Source organism: Microtus oregoni, unplaced genomic scaffold (assembly GCF_018167655.1).
Source record: "Microtus oregoni isolate MIOR12 unplaced genomic scaffold, Mior012 000009F_ref0000495, whole genome shotgun sequence".
Taxonomy (NCBI): Eukaryota; Metazoa; Chordata; class Mammalia; order Rodentia; family Cricetidae; genus Microtus; species Microtus oregoni.
The window spans coordinates 56,581,843-56,603,408 of record NW_024543068.1 but is presented as its reverse complement, the minus strand read 5'-3'; the positions used below and the strand labels follow the sequence as shown (position 1 = coordinate 56,603,408).

The window sequence follows — 21,566 nt, the reverse complement described above, 5'->3', positions numbered from 1 at the left end:
AGAGAGCAGCTCACAGCCATCTACTCCCCGGGGATCTGATATCCATGCAAGTAAAACATATACACATATGAAAATAATAGTAAAGTTAACCTTACCTTTATTTTTAACATAGAAAGGGTGGTCCAGCTTACACTCCACAGTAAGCAAGCCATCTTCTACTGTACCAGGATCAAATGTCAGCTTCAGTACAGACTCACCAAATGATACACTCTCTTCATGGGATACCAACTTTAGACCATCAGAACCATAGCCCTGAAAGCACAGAAACATATGCATAGACCAAATAAACTATAAATGTTCAACTCAACACGGTAAACTTTCCAATGTATGTCCTGACTAGAGGCAAAACTTAGGATCTCCAGCTTTAAACTCAGTAGCAAGGAAACAAATACATAACTGGCCATGGGATATATGGAAGATTGGAATTTGGAATATGCATTTTAACGCAATCTAACACCTTTGATTTTGGTTTTTTTGAGACGGGGTTTCTCTGTGTAGTTCTGGAACCTGTCCTGGCACTAGCTCTTGTAGACCAGGCTGGCCCTGAATTGGGATTAAAGGCTGCGCCACCACCGCCTGGCATCACTCATTTTTTAGAGATTGACTTGTATTTGTGTCTGTGCATGCACTAGTCTGCAAAATCAAGTACCCTAAGCCATTTCTCCAGCCCGCATCTTTTAATTATTTGAGGTTATGAGAAACTCATGAAATTTAAATTCAATGGGTATTACTGAGTAGTATATGCCAAGCTTGTAATGACATGAACAAGACACGATGCCTATCCTTGCATTCATCGAGAAATAAACATGACCATGGCAAGCTACAGCATGCAGTTTTATACCAGTGGATGAACAAAATAATAAATAAAAGAAGGTTGAAAATTCTTATGGAAATAGTAAACTGAACATGAAGGGATGAAAGGGAACATAATAAATAAAAGAATCTCTTGGTTTTGAATCTGGTCATCAAGAATAACTAAAGAACAGGTAGAAATTTAAAAAGAATTTAATAAATGTAACCAAAGTCATACTGAGTGTGAAAAACTGATCACCATGCATTAGTGATTTCTATATGCACTTGGAAAGTGAAGGACATGTGCTAACAGTCAAATTAGTCTTCTAGTTCTTAAAGCTACTTAAGATTTTTATCTGACCCCGAAGTACAGATTAGGAAGCCACAGCCCAGATAATTAAGCCAATCACAAAGATTCTTCTAGATGACAGACTGGGTTCAGAGTGCTGTCTACAAGCAAGATGCCTGGGTGCTGCTGGTACTCAGTCAGGTGGGCTGTGAAGAGGAAGAACACTTACACTGCTGGTTACTAAGGGAAGATAATGTCAGAAAGCCAAGAACTAATCCAATGTAACATATGTTGCAGATTTCAAATTACAAGACAGTTTTTGTAAAGTAAGATGAGCCAAAGTCAGACTGCACACCTTACTAAATGAAGAGTAACATTGAACATGAGGACATTATACTGAAGACAGCCAAATTAAGATTTCTCAGGAAATACAACAGGAGACAGTAGGCTCCAAAAAGGAATTTCAATCAGTACATTTTATATTCTCCCGTATCTATGTATTTATTTAGTCTGCAGTAGTAATGGAGAAATTATAAGTTTTAAAAGTAAACTGTGTTGCTGGGCTGTAGTGGTGCACACACCTTTAATCACAACACTCAGGAGGCAGAGGTAGGCAGATCTGAGTTCAAGACCAGCCTGCTCTACAGAGTGAGTTCCACAACAGCCAGGGCCACATAGGGAAATCCTGCCTCAGAAAACAAAAACAAAACAAACAAACAAAAGTAAAATGTATCAATAGATATTTATCCTAATGTTGCTTGCTACCATTTTTATTCGTCAATAAAGAAAATGATAGTTTGCTGGGGTAATTTAAGAAGCAACAACAAACTCCCAATTAACTACAGAGGAAATTAACCACATTACCCACCTGACAATTTAAGGTTTTAATAGCTTACTGGTTGTGTTTAATGCCAGTTCAGTCCTTCAGGAATAAGCATTTAAAGCATGAAGTTGCTAAACCTGGAAGTGATTCACAGTCCCATCCATCCACCTCTCTCAGAGTGCAAGGTGCCATTTAAACAGGAATACAAGACAAGCAGAGGGTTTCCTATACATTAACCCTCAAGTCTGACTGGTTTTGAAATTCTTTAGAAGGTGTTAATGAATGAACCTTGTGAGTGCCCATCTGAATCTCTTCCTCATTATCACAGCCTTCGGCTCTAGCGAAGTCTTCAACATCCTGCCATTCCTTATTGCTTTCTTTATGGAAGCACAGTCGTGTGCCTGGAGTTGAATTAGAAAGAATGTATCAGATAATGTGACTAGTGAGCTTGTTACCCAAGGCAACTGCAAAACATTGAAGTATTTCTTTACCTTTCAAAAAACAGTGCCAAATAGTTGATGGCCAGGAATTGCACCAGCCCAGATCATCGTCATCTGACAGGGAGGACATGCAGAAAATGCCAGATTCCGACTCACTGTTTGCCTGTGAAGCAGAGAAACATGTTTTGTTATTTTTTTTAAAGATCTTTTAATATCTATTTTTAACTCAAGCTTTCAAATAACTTAATTGTAAGCTTAAGGAAAATAGGTTTTCAATACTGAAGTGATTTTTTTCCATGAAGTTATAGTTAAATACTGTCAATTGTAACAAACTTTCTTAACACAAGCAGTAAAATACAAAATCAAATGCATATAATTAATAAACAATGAAATATTTTTGTCCATCTGTATGTTCTCCAAAAGAATTTCTTAGATGGGGAAAGGTAAAGGTTTTCAACTATTATATAAAATTTGTAGAAATTTAACTTCATGAAGAAACTCACCCGTTCATGTCTTCCTGGTGTTTCTTCCTTCCAATGATCATGCGGGAAGGTTGGCCTGCTCTTTGAAGAAGAGGACACTGGTGGTGGGCGTGCATAGGAATGTAAACTTTTGCTAGTAGCTATGATGTGTACAGGAGATGATCTGAAATAAAGCAGCCGTTTTTACTATATAGTGTAGGCTCTTAGAGAACGTCTTTTGATAAAAACAGCTAACAATCATACAGGAGGCTATGGAACTATGGAAAACACTAGTAAAATGCAAGATTGCATTGCAATAATGTGTTATCCCTTGAACTTATCATAAACCCTCTTCACATACAAATTACTAATATATGTTAAAGTGCTATTATCACATATTCATCACATTCTTTTATAACTTTTTAATTCAGGCAGCTCTATAGTCCAAACTAGCCAGGAATTCAGGATTTCCCTGCCCCAAGGACAGGAATCGTCCTGATACAGATGAATGTGCATATTATCATGAAATAAATACCCATCCATTTCTTCTACTCAGCATGAAATTACAAGCTTAACTGTCCCACAACCACGTATCACTGGGCAGTCATGAATAGCCTTAAGCAAAAATCCTAACAGAAAACAGTCTAGCTGCCACTTCTTGTAAGGAGACACTGTTTCTTGTATTCTAATACAAGCCTGTTCAAAAGCAACTACACACTATCTACAGACAGTCCAGTCCCTTTCCTCCATTCTTCCTTTTCCTTGGTAAAGTCTCTACTAAGCAGTGTACATAGGGCTCCCCAAAACACACTAAGATCCTTCCCTCATAACCAGTACCGCACGACACTTGAGACATCCAACCCTCAGTAACTAAAATCTCTACACCCTGTAAGCACTGGACCAACAGTCACTAACAATGGTGGAAATCAGGGAAGAATGCCTCCTGGAATAAAACGGCAACCCCAGGGAGACAGTCCTCACTCACTTCTATCTTCCCTTACACTCATCTTCTGGAGGGTTTGCTGATTTCCTGTGAGCTTCCCCAATCCCTTTCCTTCAGAGTACCACAGATACAACTCAGGTTTTAACCCTGCAAATGCCCAGTCAGCACTGTCCTACAGAGCTGTGATCCCTAGACCTTCTATAAACTGTAACATCAACCTACAGATGAAAACTTCATCTTCTAACTCTATTGGGGGGGGGGGGCAACACTTAAATCAGTTTTTTATTTTTTATTTATTTATTTATTTATTTTGGTTTTTCGAGACAGGGTTTCTCTGTGGCTTTGGAGCCTGTCCTGGAACTCGCTCTGTAGACCAGGCTGGTCTCGAACTCACAGAGATCCGCCTGCCTCTGCCTCCCGAGTGCTGGGATTAAAGGCGTGCGCCACCATCGCCCGGCTAAATCAGTTTTTTAAATACATGATTATAATAAAGGGGCTGGGATGCAGTGTATTAGTAAAGTCCTAGGTCCAACAGATTACCGTGAAAAGTAGGAATGATACTCTGAAAGAAAAAAATTTTTCCCTATGGAAATTTACACAGAATTTAACTGAACCAAATTGCTCTATCAAAACCATTATCCTGCAAAACAGAAAAGAAGACCTTAACAGGATGCAAAACAACTATGCTATGGCCAAGTATTATAAGTTAGTTCCTTCTACTACCTAGGAAATTTGAGTCTAATTCTTACCAACAAGTGAAGATGGGACATTTCTATCATAGTGAAATGATATCCACTAATATTCTCCCTAGGAGTATCAGCTAGGATTTTCTATAGATCCACCCATTTTCTTAAACTTAGGTCTTGATATATGAAGTGATTTTTATTAGAAGTCTACCTTAAAATTTTTGATCTTATTTTTAGATTTATTTCCATCACGTGTAAGAGTGTTTTACTTGTCTGTCTGTGTACCATGTGCATAGCTGGTGCCTGAGGTCACCGGAATCACAGAGGGATGGTTGTAAACTCTCACGTGTGCACTGGGAATCACACCTGGGTCCTCAACCACTGGGCCACCTCTATAGCCCCTACTTTAAGATTTAAACAAACTTTAGAATTGGAAAAGATAATCAAGGTTACACACACTATAGAAAAATATAGGGGGCTGGAGAGATGGCTCAGAGGATAAGAGCACCAGCTGCTCTTCCAGAGGTTCTGAGTTCAATTCCCAGCAACCACATGGTGGCTCATAACCATCTGTAATGAGATCTGGTGCCCTCTTCTGTCCCACAGGGATACATGCAGGCAGAATATTGTGTATATAGTAAGTAAATAAATCTTAAAAAAAAATATAGAACACAATGAATTAAATGTATAGTTGATAAAAGTTTAAAACTGTTTAACTATGGTTCTTTAAGCAAATATAATTTTTATTTCTAACAGTAAAAATTTATAAAAATGTATTTCTTAGACTAATTTTCTATTTTTAAACAAATATTTTTAGACTATTTTTCTCATACATTGTTATCTAAGTTTCAAAACAATTAAATTATCACTGATCACTACGTGAATGTTAATTTTACTGACTTTAAAATCTCCCAATTTTACAATGGTATTAGCTATCTAGTGGATGGTTAATTTAACATTTAAACAGCTTTTTGGAATTAAGTTTAAATTTCTTCTTCATTCATGAGTGTGTGCGTACGTGCACTGCAGCATGCATGAAAACCAGAGGACAACTTGTAGGTTTGCTCCTTGGCTCTGTCACCCACTGACCCAGTTTGACTGGGAACACACAACACCCTACCTGTTATAAAAGGAGCACTGCATGAGAGGGCTCTGTGGACTCGTGGCGATATTTGCTAACTCCGTCAGCCAGTCCACCTCATCTTCACCATGAGTGTTCTCCGGTATGTCTGAGGTATTCTGGCTCCAAGATGGTCTTGGATAGTCTTGATGAGATACATCTGAACTTAGCTGGTATATGGCAGATTGAGTAGGATCACTCTGAACAGCCTGAAGTTCAGGAAGGTCATCTGGAAATAAGCACAACATTAATTTTTAAAAATATTAACATAATGAACACTACAGTAACTTCAGTTAGGAATACACAAATTTAACGAAAGTCAATGCCAGCCTGAGCAACAAAACACAACATAAAATGGGAAACCTCAATTCAATTATATTTAGTGGTATTCTTTTCCTAGTGCATTCCCCAAAGGTAGATCACAAAACCTAGATCTTCAAAGAAAAAACTAGGAAAACTACCCAAACAAATAAAATTCTTCTTTAAAAGATGGCCGGGAGGGGGGGGGGGGGTCTCGTACGCATTTTTAAAAGCAAACAACAGCTGGGTGTGGTGTCACACTCTTTATCCCTGCATTCTGGAGGAAGAGACTGGTGGATCTCTTGAGTTCAAGGCCAGCCAGAGCTATGCAATAAGAGACCTTCCCTGCCCTCCCACCCCCATCACAAAAAGCCAAACTAAAAAAGATAAAACAACAGAAATCCCCTCTATAAAGTGCGTACACAACGTACACACACACTCTACAGACCTGCAGGGTCCCTTAAATATGCAATTCAAGACAACTCTTCTGGGGGCTGGAGAGAGAGTTCAGATGTCAGCACTGGCTGCTCTTCCAGGAGACCTAGGTTTAATTTCAAGCACCCACAAAGAGGTTAGGTTAAGAACTGGCTAATTCCAGTCCCAAATGTCTGGCTTCTGTAGGCACCAGGAACACATATTCTTTTTATTTTTTTCCTTTCTTTTTTATTTTTTCTTCAAGACAGGGTCTCAAAGGGTCTCACTATGTAGCCCTGGCTGTCCTGGAACTCGCTCTGTAGACCAGGCTGGCCCGCCTCTCCTCCTGAGTGCTGGGATTAGAGGCTGCACCACCACAGTTGGTTCTTTACAGAGTTATGTCATCACCTCGAAATCCTCTACTGAAAACACTGGACCTAATCCTCGTCTTTTCAGTGGCATTCTAGAGTAACAAATGTTCTGTACCATTCCTCGGTGAACACTAATTATCTTGTGTTATGCGATGTAGTAGTGATCACACTTGACCATACATTTATAATAATATTATGTTGTTTTCTTTCCACATGGTAATACAAAAGAATACAAAAAAGTGCCTAATACCACAGCAGGGGGGAAAAAAAGAACCTCAAACACACAAACACCTCTCCTACTCAACTCAGTACCTCCATAAAGGCCTATGCGCAGGCCAATGTTCCAGAGTAGTCTAAAATAAAGCATCTCAGTTTAAAGTAGTAACTCAGGAAAGGTTATCCATCCATTCTCAACACTAGCCACACAGCGCCCATGTCACTGAACAAATGAGGGCAATGCAAACAGCCAATCTTCGGGCTGCTCTTACTATATCCCTCATGCACCATTTCTTTTTTTTTTTCTTTTTTCTTTTTTTTTTTTTTTTTGCGACAGGGTTTCCCTGTGTAACAGGGCTGCTCTTACTATATCCCTCATGCACCATTTCTTTTTTTTTTCTTTTTTCTTTTTTTTTTTTTTTTTTGCGACAGGGTTTCCCTGTGTAACAGTCCTAGCTGTACTGGAACTAGCTCTTGTAGACCAGGCTGGGCTCGAACTCACAGGGATTCACCTGCCTCTGCCTCCCAAGTGCTAGGATTAAAGGTGTGTGCCACCACCGCCCGGCCTAAATGCACCATTTCTTTATTGCAAATGGTTTATTTCTGTTTTTCAGATTTTGAAATTAACTACTTTTTTTTAAAAAAAAAGATTTATTCATTTATTAAGTATATAGTATTCTGTCTGCATGTATGCCTACAGGCCAGAAGAGGGCACCAGATCTTACTACAGATGGTTGTGAGCCACCATGTGGTTGCTGGGTATTAAACTCAGGACCTCTGGAAGAGCAGTCAATGCTCTTAACCACTAAGCCATCTCTCCAGCCCAAATTAACTACTTTTAAAATGAAGCCACAGATAGGTGGGGCGAGTTCCCCGGCCTGATTTCCTCTGGACATATAATGATCATGGACAATCAATCAACCATTGTCAAAAGCATTGCTCCTTGCTCAATAGTAACTGTTACTTAAAAAGTATTAGGATCCAGAAAATATGTAGCACTTAAAGTTATGCATTATATCCTAGACCTTAGGACTGCTACATTCCCAAGCATCACCACAACAGCATCATTTGTAAAGCCACCCCCTCTCAGTTTCTATAAACATTCAAACCACCACATACTACAGGAAGACAAAGGCATGTTGAAAAGCTGAGCAGCAAGCCAGAGGCATTCATTAAGTCTGCTCCAGAACAGCAGTCTACAAGCAGTACAATTTAAAATCATTACTCAGTATACCTAGACATTCTACAAACATCTCTCTGGAGTGGCTCCCCAGCAATGATCACTCCAAATGCCTGATGAGTAAGTACTGCCACTTCTGTACCAGACCAACCAATGACCATGGCAAGCTCACTGGGTCAAGTCACATGGCAGGGTTTTCAAAACCAAAGCATGTACTAGTCTGAGCTTAGTACACAAAATAAAACTATTTACTTCAACAAATTTTCAGTCTTTTGAGTACCTAAGTAGCATACACTGTTTTCAGCTATATTTTAAAATGAGGGCCTCCTCCATTAGGCTGGGGGGAACGGTTCACAGCATAAGGACCCAAGTTGGGGTTTTTACCACCCACAAAAGTCAGATAGCAGGCCAGGTCCTGACTGTGACTGCAGGTATCTGGAGCAGTGAGATAAGGGGACTCGGGGGCTCTTTTTAGATCACCAGTCTAGCTGACTGAGCCTCTATGTTCACCGAGTAAACAGAGTGAGGCAGAAACAACAGAGGAAGCCATAGCACAGACCCCTGGTTTCCACAGCGCACACAGGGGCCAGTGTACGTACACGCACCACATACACACTAAAAAGCAGAAAGAGAATGTTAAAAATTCCTAATACCCAAGCTCTTCAGGTAGACAAGACAGAGAAGCTGATTAAAAAATGGCAATTAATGTGAATGTTTTTAGATTCTTAAGTAAGTTTGATTCTGCTTACCAAGCTCCATGTGCTCCTCACAGGAGTTGTACCCTGGAGAGGACGGCAGGTTCTCATTACACTGCAGCAACTCCAAGGAGTCATTCATTCCTGAAGCTCTCTTATCCATCACCAGCAGGAGTTTCTGTACTGCATTAGGCATCTGATTTGTCTTCACTTCCCACACCATGTTATGGTGCTCCGACTTGAAATAAAGACAGACAGTGTCAAGTCACATCAGCGAGAATGACAGCATGATGCTGTATTTCAACATAATCACACATGGCCATTTTATTTCCTCAGCCCCGTCAGGATAACTCCACAACTGTGTGTTCAACACTGTATTATATACAACCTCAAAGTACTAACATTGTTAATTCAGAATCTTTTCTCAGTAGTCAACTAATAGCTCTTTACAGACGCAATACTAACAATTCATTTTTCAAATGTGTTCAAAATAGAAAGAAAATTGAGCCCAACAACTTTCCTTAAGTAAAAACACAAAAGGGCCTGGGTGGAAGTTGAGGCAGGTTAACCAGGTATGCCTAGTGAGACCCCATCTTTAAAAATAAAGGAAGGAAAAAAAAAGAAAGAAACCCTAGAAGAATAATTCATTTCTTCGGTTTTTAAAGACTTTCCATTTATTATTCAATATTTTGCTTCTTCATATTCTGAAAGTAATACATTCTCTGTGTACATTTGAAAGGCTATGTTATACTTCTCATGAAAATTAAAACGTGGTTTTTTTTTTTTTCAAAAGATTTGGAAAATAGCATTAGAAAAAGATGTGTCATTCTAAGCCAGGCATGGTGGCATACACCTTTTCCCTCAGCACTCAGGAGGTAGAGGCAGGCAGATCTGAGTTCAAGACGAGCCTAGTCTACGGAGTTCCAGAGCAATCAGAGGTACACAGAGGAGCCTTGTCTCAAGGGGGCGGGGGGATTCATTCTAATATTGACTTATTTCCAGAAAGAGGGGGAAAAACTATAGTAAACTTAGCTAAACAACTACTAAAACTACCTTCAAATCAAATCAGTGCCACTCAAAATTCCTTTTCAAAGAAACTCAAATTTTTTTAATCACGTTGGAGATAAAAATTTCAGCATTAATCCCTAGCTAACTTCCTTTATAGAGATTCTTTATGAAAGCCTTGGCCAAGATATCAATCACATGGAAGAGGGCTACAGCCTAACACTTTATTGAGCATTTCTCAACAAAGTCCTAATGGGATTATTCCTGTCACTCTCTCAGGCTTGGCAACAGTTACATTAGGGTCTAACTAACATATTACTAACAATGACATAGTGAAACCCAAGTCATACTTCCTGACTTCTCAGGCTATACTCCGAATTTTTTTTGGTTTTTTCGAGACAGGGTTTCTCTGTGGTTTTGCAGCCTGTCCTGGAACTAGCTCTTGTAGACCAGGCTGGTCTCGAACTCACAGAGATCCACCCGCCTCTGCCTCCCGAGTGCTGGGATTAAAGGCGTGCGCCACCACCGCCCGGCTATACTCCGAATTTTTAATTTCTTTTGGAAAATACTAAGAAACACACAACAAATCGTGATTTTTTTTTTAAACAATCTATAGTTCTTTCCTTCAAAATAGTTTGATTCCTGAAAGGCACAACAGAAGAAGCAACTCCAAGAAATTGTCCTGTGCTCCCTAGAGCACACATCAGAATCAACGTGCTCCCTAGAGCACACCTCAGAGTACACACACACACACACACACACACACACAGACAGAATCAATGTGCTCTCTAGAACACACCTCGGCATACGTGCACACATGTTTTAAAAAGTGACCCTTGCCTGGGCACTGCTTTAGAGGCTAGTACAGTATGGAGAAGGACCTTCAGATTTAAGAAATGTGGTTTTGGATGCCGGTTTGACTAATCTACTTTAAGAACCAAGTGACTGAACTTGTGGCCCAGTATCAAAATCATGTTTACAAAACCTGCCCTACTTTCTCTCCTTAAATCCTGAAGATGAATGAAAAAAGTTTATATATAACACACACACACACACACACACACACACACACATATATATATAAGTTTTTAAACCCCAGACTGTGAAGCAATAAAAACATGCTGTTGGGTTCTTTATGTCCTAAATAAAATAGTCATTGAAAGCAAATAACCATTGGTGTAGGAGGTCCTTCTGTTTATGTGTTGCCTTCATTGGTTATTCAACAAAGAAACTGCTTGGCCTCATAAGGCAGAACTTAGGTAGGCAGAGAAGACAGAACTGAATTCTAGGAGGATAGAGCTGTCATGGAGCTGCCAGGTCAAACATGCTGAATCTTTCCTGGTAAGCCACAACCTTGTGGTGATATACAGATTATTAGAAATGGGTTAAATCAAGATGGGAGAGTTGGTCAATAAGAGGCTCGAGATAATGGGCCAGGCAATGATTTAATTAATACAATTTCTGTGTGGTTATTTCAGGTGTAAACTGGCCGGGCAGCCAGGAAAAACAAGTGGGCCCTCCTTGTAACAAACCATACAACTATCTAGTCTAGGTGGTTTCTTCCTAGAAGACCTGACAAGCTATCCATATACCTTGGAACAGTGATGTCTCATGCTATTATATTTGAGTACTTAACAATTCATCTAAATCTGAAGCACGCCATGGAATAATCCTGCACACTCTGAAAATGACATAGAGTCAAGGAGTCTCGAGAAGATGCAGGGAAAAGATGGACATGCTGTACTTAGAAAAAGGTATGAAGCCACATGGCAAAACATAGATGAAAAAGTATAGGTTAATTTAAATGTCAGAGTTAGTAACAAGCCTCAGCTACTGACTGAGCATTTATAATTAAGACTCTGAATGTTTATTTGGTTTATGGCTGTCAGGATGGGAAAATTCTGCCTAAAAAATGGCACCCAATGTGGGGCATGAAATTTCCACATAAAACCTGACAAAGCTTAAAAGATTCTAGGTACACAAGAATGGAACCAAACATGGCTTCTTGTTAGCCACATTTTCTCAGATGGTCTCTTTGCTGGTGGTGAGCAGAGGCATGGCTCCTTTAAGAGGCAGCTTCCTGGCTGGATGCCCCATGGCTCTCTGAAGAGGCCCTGCTACAGAACACTTAAATGGTGTTTATGAGCAGTGGGCAGTGAGATGCTTGGTGACAGCATGGACGCAAAAAACATGGCTCCCAGAACTGGCAGTAGGCATAACTGTACCGGGAGCCCAGACTCTTCCAGAACCAAGGCGGAGAAGGCAGCCGCCAACATGCACCATGATTCAAACTACACAGAAATTTAAGTTTTACTCACACAGACAAAAAGATCACAGATGCTCAATAAAGGACAGATTTAACCAAAAAAAAAAAAGCTTTCTAAATGGGTTATAGTAAGTTTAAAAATATACAGAGGCTTGGGAACAAAAAGAGGAGGTATATACACACACACATATATAATTTTAAAATAAAAGTAAAATTCTTAAAAACAGAATAAAATAATATAAAAAAATAAACTACGTAAAGACAAAAAGTACACAAAAAGTCTGGATTCCATATATTATTATGCTGTCTTTGAATTTTTGGCTGCTAAGAGATAAGGGATTATAAAAACTGCCAGATTCAACCAACCTACGTATTTTTAAAATATTTTGACTTCAAAATTTAAGTCAAAAGATATATCACTTTGGGGGAGATGTTATGCGTTTATTTCCACTGGAAATGAAAAACTATGGATTCATTCCAGGTTTAAAAAAAAAAAGGATCAGGTTTGACCAAGAAACCCCCCTCAATTCTGACTACAGATGGAAAGAAATAACCCTAAAAGAACTACAAAACACATGATTTTACCTGCTCAAACACATAACAAATGGTTGCCAGAACAGAAAAATTCCACTTACTGAGGCAAGTTGGACAATCAATGCCCCCCCCCTTACTACAATATTCTAATTAATCAGTCTTAGTATGTAGTTACCCACACTGCTAGGATAACTTCCCATAAATGTGATGATCAGGTGAAATGTGCCTTTTCATGTATGGTATGATACATTTCTGTGCCTCTACCTTGTCCTTGAAACACTGAGCAAATTTAGCTCAATCAGCCAGTCTCACTCAACTCTATAGAGCAAAGAGTCACCTGTACACCTAGAAACAAAGGAGGAAACCATTTGTACCAGCCCTGTTTACCGACTTTTGTTTTCAAAAACCCAAGTAAGAGTTAAGAACTGCTTCGATTAAAAAATGGTTGTTGACAAGTTGGAGTGATGTAATACCCTTCACGCTACATGAGGGCGAGGTCCTCAGCACAGGAACACTACATTCCTTTCTCACCAAGTATCATACAAGGCATCATATTAGCTGCAACAACAGTTGACCAGAATGTCCAGCAATCTAGGCTTTAGTTGAACAAAACAAGCAAATAGTTTTTGCCATATAAGTAGGGGGGAAAGATGGGCTTCCAATGAGAGAAACTCACATCAGCTAACAGACCTGGCAAAGTGCTTCCTCCTGGATGGCATTAAAAAAAAAAAAAAAAAAACAAAACAGAGAAAATGGAGAACCTAGTGTCACCAGGAAGCGTGACAGCCCTGAGCACTGTGTGGCCATGGATTCTAAACTGTAAGGTGGAGTGTACTGGGTTGTTTTTTTGAGACTGGATTCCTGTGTAACAGCCCTTGCTGTCCTGGAAACAGCTTTGTAGACCAGGCTGGCCTTGAACTCACAGATTTGCCTGCTTCTGTCTCTCAAATCGTGGGATTAAAGAAGTGTGCCACTACCACCTTGTAAGAGTAAGTCTTAATCCTACTATTAAAAAATGAAATAAAGAGACAAGGGTAAGAACTCTGAAATTAATTAAGTATAAACCAGGTTTGTCATTAGGCTACATGCTCTGAACAATCTATTTAAGTATGTTGCCTTGTTTGTAAACTGTAATAATTTAAAGCACATTTTCGTTGGTTGTTATAAAAACTCAGCAATAACAAAAAATATCTCGAATCCATAACATAAAACATCTTCAGTATAGAATGACTGGTGTTGCTATTACCAATTATCAGACAACAAGGCCACAGATGGTTTGTGGAGTTGACGTCTGACTTGAGTGTAACTACAAGTAAGTTCTTTCAATCTGTAAAACCACATTAACGCTCTATCTGACCAGGCAAAGGGATTTTTTTTTTTTAAAGAACACTCAGATTCTCCAGAATAAGCCAACTGTTTTCAGATTCCTTTGCAAAATCTTGTAAAAGGTGTAGTTACAATGCAGATTCCTTATTTAGTAATTCCTAAGACACACAAGAACTCACTCTTTGCAAGTTCTCTCAAACAGCTAACACTAACAATTTAGATCAAGTTTTAATTCATCCTACAATGACCTATTGAACAGCTTAAAGAACACAATCCAATCTTCCTAACATTCACACTCTGTTCCACCTACTGTGAGCACGATGTCACTGTCAACTACAGCTGTACAATGAAAACAGTCCCAGTTCACCACCATTCTCAGCCCTGAGTCTTGTTTCCCTCCCTCTGCAAAGGGCTTTGGCTTTGCCATTCTTCCCAGCTAGAGCTTCCGCTTGGCCAATCAGCAGTGACTGCCATTCACCAGAGAACTTTTAGCACTTACAACTTCATCACCATCTTGTCACAACACGTGTGGGGGGAGGGGCGCCACTAATTTTAATGTTAAAGCGGAACAACCTACCAACCAAGTAAATATTTACTGTTCTGGACATTTGGACTTCCCACTGATTATGGTGAAGTCAGGTTTTTGGCTGAAGTTTTTTTTTTGCTACGGTAAAAGTTTTTATTATACAGGTTTTGTTTTCCTATGGAGTTTTGATTTTTAAAGTTTTTACTTCCTAAACATGAAAAGAATGCCTAAACTTCAAGACAAAAGGCTCACATTTTACTCTTCTGGTTACACAACCTGGGACCAGGAATTCATCTTCAAATTCACAGTACTACTTATCTCACAGTTAGTGTAAGAATAAAGTACATAAAATCACACATATATACAAATTATTGGTCTGTGTCTTCTTAGAATCCCTGGCGGGCAAAGCAAGGCCTCTGAAAACGTAAAGGGACACATCAGCCTATCCTCCAAACAATCCCCACATATAGAATCATCCTATTTCTCTAATAAACAAACTCAGTTCTCAAACACCATTGTTCATCCACACTGTGCACACTACTCTGTATACTCTGTACACACTGTGTACACTTCTCTATATACTCTGTACACACTGTGTACACTGTATACACTACTTTGTATGCTCTGTACACACTGTATACATTACTCTGTAAACTCTGTACACACTGCTCTGTACACACTGTATACACCGCTCTGTATACTCTGTACACACTGTATACACTACTCTGTAAACTCTGTACACACTGCTCTGTACACACTGCTCTGTACACACTGTATACACCGCTCTGTATACTCTGTATTCACTACTCTGTATACTCTGTACACTGTATAGACAGCTCTGTATACTCTGTACACTCTGTATACACTGCTCTGTATAGTCTGTACACTCTGTATACACTACTCTGTATACTCTATACACTGTATACACTTCTCTGTATACTCTGTACACACTGCTCTGTATACTCTGTACACTGTATACACTTCTCTGTATACTCTGTACACATTCTACACACTACTCTGTATACACTTCTCTGTATACTCTGTATACAATGCTCTGTATATACTACTCTGTATACACTACTTTGTATACTCTGTACACTGTATACACTACTCTGCTACCAGAACGTGTAGTAGCACTTGCCTTGTATTTAACTCAAATATGCACATGTCAATTCTTCATTAAATCAATGATTTTCAAAGTTTCAATTCTCCAACTGTACTTTAAATCCTATGCTCAAAAATTCAAATTTTAATGCTTTTAACAAACTTTTCTTGTTTTTGTTTTCAAGACAGGGTTTCCCTGGTCCTGAACTTCCTTGGTAAAGGAGGCTGGCCTTGAACTCACTGAGATTCCCCTGCTCTGCCTCCCAAGGGGCAGGATTAAAGGCATATGCCAACACCACCCAGCTTTTAAATTTGTAACAGATATCTGCAAACTCTAAAAAGAAGAGAACAGAAGACAACAAACTGAGCTTTCAGAGCTCTTGCCTTCCTCTTCCCTCCCCTCAAAGCACTGCCCTGCGTCCTCTCCTTTCAGTCATCACAGGCAGGACTCTGACCACTGAATGAATGGGGCCATCTTCTTTCTAAAGAAATTAAGAGACAAAATAAACACTTAGCTCAAAATATGTTAGACTCTGGCTTCTGAGTTTATTCCTAGATTCCAACCTTACTGTCCAGAGATCCTTACCAACTTAACCAGAAGGTCCTACTGAAGTCTTTAGAAACCATCACATATTCTAAATGTAATTTCTTGGACAAATGTTTCTACCACTGAGCTAAAAATGAAAACAAGAAGCCACATGGTGAGTCTGTTTTGGTAAGCTACAACACATAGCTTACCACTTAGCACCTTTGTGATTCGACAGTTTTACCACTGATGTCTATTTCCTTATTTGTCAATAGAACTAAAACCTATCCACACCTCAAAATTCTTACAAGTTATCTTACAACCTTCCTTTGCTGAACACTGCAAACCACATCAAAACAAATTATTTTCATGATCAACATGAAATACTAATGCAGAGCACATAAAACTTTCATGGACAGTATTATCAATTCAAATAATATTTTAAGCAAGTTATCCTGAAAGCTAAACAGATGGTCCCGTGGTTAAAAGCACTGTGCAATCTTTTAGAGGCCCTAGGTTCAATTCCCAGCACCTACATCAAGTCACTACTGTTAACTCTGACTATCTCTTCTGGCCATCTTGGGTACTGCATGAACATGGTGCATAGGCAAAACACCCATACACATAAAATCAAATAATCTTAAAGAAGCCAGGCAGTGGTTGCACATGCCTTTCATCCCAGCAGTCCTTTTAATCCCAGCACTTGGGAGGCAGAGGCAGACAGATGTCTCTGAGTTCTACAAAGCAAGTTCCACGACAGCCAGAACTGTTACTCAGAGAAACCCTACCTTGAAAAACCAAAAAACTTAAAAGTTTTTTTATAAGAAGCTTGAAATCATCTAAAATTAACCTGAAAGGAATTATTTCCCTACACTTGATTATAATCCTAAACATTTTCATATTATTTCAACAACTTTTTTAGGCCAGGCATGGCTGAGATCTGAAATTTATATGAAAGTAACCTAGTTTCCTAACTTGAGTATACTCTTTTTTTTTTTTCTTTTTCTTTTTCGAGACAGGGTTTCTCTGTGGTTTTTGGTTCCTGTCCCGGAACTAGCTCTGTAGACCAGGCTGGTCTCGAACTCACAGAGATCCACCTGCCTCTGCTTCCCAAGTGCTGGGATTAAAGGCGTGCGCCACCACCACCCGGCCACTTGAGTATACTCTTAAATATTTTCGTACTACTAGACTAACCTGTGAAAACAGACTTTTTTTTTTTGGTCCAGACAAGGTGGCAAACTTACCCTCAGCACTCAGGAGGTAGGGGCAGGAAGATCACTGTAGCATTCCATTCCAATCTTGTCTACAAAGTGAGTTACAGACCACCTAGGGCTACAGCGTAGAGACCCTGCCTAAAAAAGGAAGGGGGGCATTTCTATAGGAGCTTTAATGGCTTTAAATTTTCACTGATAGCTAAGGACGGAGGACTGCCAAGAATGCAGGGCCGGCCTAGGCTATAAAGACTAGAGTGTCTTCAGGACAGGTTAAGTACCTCGCCATTTGTCTAAAACAAAACCAAACACTGAACCAACCGTATTAGAGAAAATTTTTGTTTACTCTTTCCCTTTGGATTTTTTGTTTGTTTTTAACGGTATGGCTTTAGCCGGGCGATGGTGGCACACACCTTTAATCTCAGCACTCGGGAGGCAGAGGCAGGCGGATCTCTGTGAGTTCGAGACTAGCCTGGTCTACAGAGCTAGTTCCAGGACAGGCTCAAAAGCCACAGAGAAACCCTGTCTCGAAAAACCAAATAAATAAATAAAGAAATAAATAAATAATGGTATGGCTTTATATAGACAGGCTGGTCTGGAGTTCCCCTGCTTGTACCTCCCAAGAGCTTGAGATTACAGACATGGCCGAAAATAAGCCTTTCTAACTTTCCTAGTAAAAATGTAACCGAATTTATGATAGTAAAGTACAAAGCAAATACAGATCAAAATATGAAAGTACATAATTAATTACTGACCTCAGACAGTTAAAATGTTCCAAATTTTCTTAATTTGGACAGGTATTTGTCAGTTTAACTTTTTAATTTTTTGATTTCTTTTCCCCTTCTTGGTGCACACTGTGAAATTTAAAGCACATAAAATATCTCTCCTTGTTAATACTGTTAGGGAGTAACTTCTTAAGATAACGTATATGAGTAAAAGAGTACTGATATCTTTATTTCCAACCGATACACAAACCAGCTTGTAACGCACACCAAAGAACCTTCAGGCTCAGTATCTAAGTTCACGCCATATGCCTGCTTCACCACACAATGAAGAGAGTCTAAAGATAAAATACAGTAGAGACCATTTGGTGGTGTAGCATTAGAGAGGAACCACAACAGTCGTGCAAGCACAACTGGGAAATGGATGACAAAAAAACACGGAGAGGGCATGCTTTTAACATCGTGTTTTCACAGCAAGAAACTACAACTAGGTTTATAAAACTAAACTGGAAGCTATAAAGTGAGATTTTAAAAAGATTTTGAAGTTTACTAGTCGAGTTGAAGTAATGTTTAATCATTTCTTCTTCAAAACGCTAAGGTAACGCAAAAAAACCGACTAAATTTCTTTTGAATGTAACTCAAATTTTTCCCAGTACTCAGTTTACAAAACAAAGCTGAGGATTAAAGCTCGATGTGGGACGCCGGAAACAGAATTACAGCTCGAGATAACTGTTGTAGTAAGGACACTACTTATAAATGTTTCAAGTATTCTACTACTCAAACCGTAACTCATCCAGAAGCCCCACTCCCCAGGTGAAGCTCCCTTGAACCCTACTGAGTCCCAGCAGCAGGTACAATGCGCCAGGAAACGTGTCCTACACCGCTGTCAGTGATTCACACGACTCCAGCTAAGAAGTCCAGCGTGAATTACAAAGTGCACAACGCGGGGAGCACGGAGGACCGAGGCTAAGGTACCCGGCTTCGCCCGAACTCCTTTTTGTTTTGTTTAAATCGGCCTGCCGAGGGAGGAGCCTGGCCTCGCCCGCGGGCCTCGACGCCGGGTCAAGCCGAACAGCGCCTCCCGGAGCCGGCCAAGTCCACCCCCACCTCTTTCGCCATTCATCGCTTCCTCCCCTCCCCCCATCATGTGACCACCAGTCCGGACGCCAGGCTTGTTTTTCTTCCCCCCCCCCCCCTCCTCGGCACAGCCCCACCGCGCACGCGCCTCGCAGCCCATTCATTCGAAACTGCGTAACAATGAGCCCCGGGCCCGACGGCTCCGCGAGCTCCCCCGCCCGGCCCGGGCCCCGGAGACGGCTTCGCCTCCCTGGAGCCCCCCAGCCCGCCTGGGCTCGCGGCCGGCACCCGCCCCTCTCTGCCGTGCAGCTGGGAGTGGCGAGTCAAACTTTCCGGAGCCCTTCGGAACGCCAGGCCCCTCCCCTGCCCCGGCCCCTTCCCCGCCAGCCCCTACCGCGAGCGCGGCCGAGCCCCGGCCTCCGCCAGCGCCCCCCCCTCCGGCTCCCCCAGGGAGCCCGGGCGCCACGACCGCTCAGCCCCGGAGAAGTCGCGGCTCCCGCTCGCCGCGGGGAGTCCGGTGCCCCGCAGCCCGAGAGTCCCCGCCAGCCGGCCCCGCCGCTCCAGCCCCTCCCTTACCCGCCCCCACCCCTCCGGAGCCCCGCGACCACACACCGTCACGACGCGGGCCGCCGGTCGCGACAGCGCCGCCAGAAGCTTGCCTGCGCACTCCCTGAGGGCCGCCCGCGAGCCCGGCGAGCGCTGCGGCTCCCGCCGTGGCGTTTACTTCTCCGCCGAAACTTTCCTACTTACCAAACCCGTCGCCATTACCAAGTCTTTCAAGCTTCGTCTTTTCCCCCTCCCCTGAAGCCCCCGGGGGGCTGAGCCTGCGTTCGCCTTTTCCATCTTTAATTGGTCAGGAGAACTGTCATTCTAAGCTTCCGCTTTCCCATTGGGCAATGCCGAGGCCCTTCTCGGTGGGCGGGTATGTATTGACTTTTCTGTTGTGTTTACTGGAGAAGCTCGCTTGTCAATCACCACAGAAAGCGCTTTGGATTGGATCGCTGCCGAGACGCTGGGGACCGGAGCCAAACTTTGTTCTCGAAGTGGATTGTGGGTTGGTAGTCTCAGCCTTGCTCCTTAGCTCCGGAAATTGCCGGCGGGAGGAGCTGGCTGAACTACATATCCCAGAGATGCGCGCAGAGCGCAGTCTTGATAGTAAACAAGAGTCATAGGGACACGTGTATCAGCTCGTTTGTTTTGGTGTCTCAGACAAAAGGGAGGGGGCGGAGGAAAGGAGTGTTCTATAGCGAGGGCCTCTCCTCTTCCTCTGGGCCTCCGGGAGCACTCCGAGCAGCCTCAGTCTGTCGCAGCACCCATTCCAGGCCATAAACAGCCAACATCGCTTGCTGCTCAGAGTTTGGCAGGTGGCCAAGGTATTGTTTTAGTGCGAGGGGAAGAAGATGACTGCACAAGCGGAAGCGGTGCGGGCTCGCCAGGGACTTGATCACTCACAAATCACGGCCCAGGCACGATGGGGTTGACAAAGGTAGATTAAGGGCTGCCCTCCCGCGGCGGGTGAGCTATATTCTTTAAATCAGTCCTTGCCTCATGACGCCCACAGCTCGGGAAGATTTACCAATTATGTTCAGTTTAACCGGGATGGGTTGAGACACAGCCAAGTGCCATGCGTGCACTGTAGGGTTTAGGGATGAGACGTTCGCAGTCTCGAGATTTACACAGATGGTAAGGGAACCGACCATTGCTTTGAAATTGAGGCATTTGAAGCTGTATTTTTGAATAGGCCTACATTCTTTTAAGTTCACACAAAGGGATATAGTTTTATTGTATGGTCCAGAGTTACGTAGTTGCTGGATTACTTGTTTCTAGGGTGAATATTTTAACTGTGTCTCCCGTCCTGAGGGTTCAGAAAGAAAACTGTCTTTCCACTCTGTTTCCACTAGGGGTTCTTCCCAACTTTTCTAAGGCGGTCTCATCAGAAGCAGGGAATGGCTTCTCTGCTTTAGTTACTACCTTCCCTTTAAAGGAGGTTGCTCATAGCAGCTGGGTGCAGCTAATCTGTAATTGGCATTTTTACTGCTCACATTATAAGCATCACTGTAGGCATTATTGAGCTTTTTTTTCTTTGAACCCGAAGTGTTTAGTCATTTAAGCCATGGATTAGTTTTTATTTCTTTCGATTATTAGAGATGCGCTGACAATTGAGAGGAAGGAAATGAGTAAGAATGCTGCTAAAGTCGATTCGGGGAAGAGTTCAAAATCCTTTAATTTTATTATTATTTATGTATTTATTTTGGATTTTTCGAGACAGGGTTTCTCAGTAGCTATGGAGCCTGTCCTGGAACTCCCTCCGTAGACCAGGCTGGCCTCGAACTTACATAGATCTTCCTGCCTCTCAAGAGTTGGGATTAAAGGCGTGCAGCCGGCAAAATTATCTTTCTTTCAACCTGCTACATCGCTTGAATTTTCTTTCTTTTTTTTTTTAAATGAAACATTTAGATTTTTTATTTGAGTGTTTTGCTTACATGTATGTATGTGCACCACATGTATTCTTGGTGCCCATGGCCGTCAGAATAAGGTG

At 41.4% G+C, this 21,566-nt stretch overlaps 1 protein-coding gene across 4 annotated transcripts in view; it reads right to left on the bottom strand.

Moving 5' to 3' along the window:
• Hbp1 (HMG-box transcription factor 1) overlaps positions 1 to 19,855 on the bottom strand; it is a 28,787-nt gene extending 8,932 nt beyond the window's left edge. Inside the window, exons 1-7 of one of the 4 annotated variants that reach the window (XM_041657981.1) lie at positions 19,778 to 19,855; positions 8,785 to 8,968; positions 5,555 to 5,783; positions 2,848 to 2,989; positions 2,396 to 2,507; positions 2,193 to 2,305; positions 96 to 252 (exon numbers count right to left, since the gene is read on the bottom strand). In XM_041657981.1, the coding sequence (XP_041513915.1) occupies positions 96 to 252; positions 2,193 to 2,305; positions 2,396 to 2,507; positions 2,848 to 2,989; positions 5,555 to 5,783; positions 8,785 to 8,968; positions 19,778 to 19,792 (952 nt within the window). In that variant the 5' untranslated portion in view covers positions 19,793 to 19,855. The other 3 variants (XM_041657983.1, XM_041657982.1, XM_041657984.1) reach the window with 3 other exon arrangements.
• Positions 19,856 to 21,566: the final 1,711 nt, after the last annotated feature.